This window comes from Apium graveolens, chromosome 7, assembly GCF_009905375.1.
Source record: "Apium graveolens cultivar Ventura chromosome 7, ASM990537v1, whole genome shotgun sequence".
NCBI lineage: Eukaryota > Viridiplantae > Streptophyta > Magnoliopsida > Apiales > Apiaceae > Apium > Apium graveolens.
Window position 1 is genome coordinate 100,931,248 of NC_133653.1, and position 2,668 is coordinate 100,933,915.

The 2,668-nt window shown below is 40.5% G+C and overlaps 1 protein-coding gene across 1 annotated transcript; it reads left to right on the top strand.

The window, feature by feature from the left end:
* The first annotated feature begins 1,115 nt into the window (after positions 1–1,115).
* On the top strand, positions 1,116–2,144 carry LOC141673909 (uncharacterized). The gene has a single exon (XM_074480637.1). The coding sequence runs from the start codon at positions 1,116–1,118 to the stop codon at positions 2,142–2,144; it is 1,029 nt and encodes a 342-aa protein (XP_074336738.1).
* The last annotated feature ends 524 nt before the right edge of the window (positions 2,145–2,668 follow it).

Sequence of the window (2,668 nt, forward strand, 5' to 3'; positions counted from 1 at the left end):
GTTCAAGCCTGACGAGGACGTCAGGAGTTTAAGTGGGGGAGTTGGTAACACCCCAGTCCCACATCGAGGAGATTTGGGACTTCTGTTCAGTTTATAAGGCAAAGTATTACCACTATGTGCACCAACAAATCATGATCTTTTGGGGGTCTGTGGTGGGCTTGTCGTAACCCAAGTTGGCTACACTCGGGACAGTATGCTTCGGCTTATTTCGGACTCGTAATCGGGATTTAACCCGATTTTCGAAAAAGGCTCGGGATTTGTCTCGGGTTGTCACATATGGTATCAGAGCTTAGGTTATAGTTCTTGTAGACTGTCCTTTAGGATTTGACCTGTGAGTTTTGGGTTGACTTCATACGGGTAGATTTAAGATTTTGGATATGATTTTTTGATATATGTGTTTGTGCACTCATAAAATTTTGTGCAGGATGGCAAGAGGTAGCAGTAGTCAAAATACTGGGGGGAATGATAATCAACATCTTGTTATGGATAGGAGTACTTTTATGGAGATGCTGCTGGAAGTTCAACGTGGACAAAATCTCACTGCTGACGGGCAAAATCGAGATGGTCAAACTATGTTTGATCGTTTTATGAAGCAAAGACCCAACTGTTTTAAGGTGGCCAAGACTCCCATGGATGATGAAACTTGGATAGATCACATGGAGAAAATTTCCAGGGTCTTGGAGTGTTCAGAGGTGTAAAAGGCTCGATTTGCTACTTATCATCTTGAGGGGGATGCTAATACTTGGTGGAAGTCTGTGGTGGCCTCACATGCACCTGGCTATGAAAATACTCTTACTTGGCAGGTATTCAAAACTCAGTTTGACCAGAGGTACTTTCCAGCCAGTATACGTGATGAATATGTAAGGGAGTATCAGAGTATTACTCAGAGAGATGATGAGTCGGTGGCAGACTTTCAATTCAGATTTCAGAGGTTAGCTGGTTATGCAAGATCTGTGGCTGGGTCAGAAGCGGATAAAATCATGAGGTTTAAGTGGGCGTTGAAGAATTCCTTCTACAACCATATCATCTCTAACCGCTATACATCTATGGATACCTTGGTTGACAGTGCTTGAGATCAAGAGCTTCATCAGGCTGACTTTCTCAAGAAATGAGACATGCAAAGTCAGAAAAGAAAAAGAGAAGATGACTTTTCTGAGCGTCGACATGGATTTCAGAAAAATGGCGGGTCTTCAGGTGGATTCAAACCAAACGATCAGAGGTATAATACCTGGAGTTTTCAGCAAAAGAATGGAAATCAAGGAAATAAGCAAAAGAGGTCTTTTAACCAAGCTGGAAATAAGGAAGCATCTAAGTGTGAGCATTGTGGAAAGATGCGTGGAGGAAGCACTTGCTATTGGGCTACTAGAGCATGTTTCAATTGTGGAAAGAAGGGTCACACTGTTCGAGACTGTCAGATGCCACCAAAGAAGCTTTGGGATCGTAAGGATCAGGGAGAGAAAAGCAACCAGAAGACTTCCGGTCATGTGTTTTCTATCACTGCAAAAGATACTGCAAGTACTCCAGGTACCATTTCAGGTTCACTTTCTATCGGTAATGGAAATGTTATAGTCTTATTTGATACTGGAGCTACTCATTCATTTGTCTCTACAACTTATGCTAAACACTTAGACATTGCATTTACTGCACTTTTATCGGATTTTTCTGTTGGCACTCGTATTGGTGTAACTATACTTGTGAATTCTCAGTATCTTGATTGTGTAGTTAGAGTAGACGACAGAGAACTACTTGTAGATCTCTTACCTATTCAGATGAGGGACTTTGATATCATACTGGGGATGGATTGGCTAGAGCGACACAAAGCTACAATTGATTGTCCAGGAAAAAGATTAATTTTTGGCGACCCTAATTCTTCCGAGTTCGAGTTTCAGGGTTCGAAGCCTAGTGGTTGTGGAAAATTCATTTCGGACATCAAGGCTAAGAAGATGATTGCTCATGGATGTGAAGGATTTTTGGCTCATGTGATTGACACGTCCAAGGTGCAGCCAGACTTAGAAGATGTTCTTGTTGTTCGTGAGTTTTCAGATGTATTTCCCGAGGATTTGGAGGGTCTTCCTCCAGAAAGAGAGGTGGAATTTTCTATCAATTTGTTACCAGATGCACAACCTATTTCTAAGGCACCTTAAAGAATGGCTCTGTTAGAGCTACAAGAGCTGAAAGGACAGCTGAAGGAGTTACTTGATAAGGGTTTTATTAGACCCAGTGTTTCACCTTGGGGAGCACCAGTTCTATTTGTGAAGAAGAATGATGGTTCGATGAGACTCTGTATTGATTATTGAGAGTTAAACCGAATCACTGTAAAGAATATGTTAGATATATTTGATAATGTCATGACTAATATGTTTTATATTTAGCTTTCAGATCTTGTGTGAACAGGATAGATCAGTACTTAACTGTTGATCAGTACTTATACTGGAAGTCAGGACTTGAGGATATCAGTACTTGTATTATCAGGAGATAATCATCAGAAGATAGATATCAGAACTTAAGTGCTGAAGGACAATCAGATAAGGACAGTAGCTGATTAAAGGAAAGAAGATCGAGATAAACATAAGAAGAGATATGCATGAAGAAGGAATTCCATGAAGAATGGAATACTTGGAATAGAAGATATCTGATTGATATATTTTAGGAAGCAGAATTATATTCC

Excerpts from the sequence above, each read along its gene's own strand:
- LOC141673909 (XM_074480637.1), top strand. The coding sequence starts at position 1,116 with ATGCAAAGTCAGAAAAGAAAAAGAGAAGATGACTTTTCTGAGCGTCGA.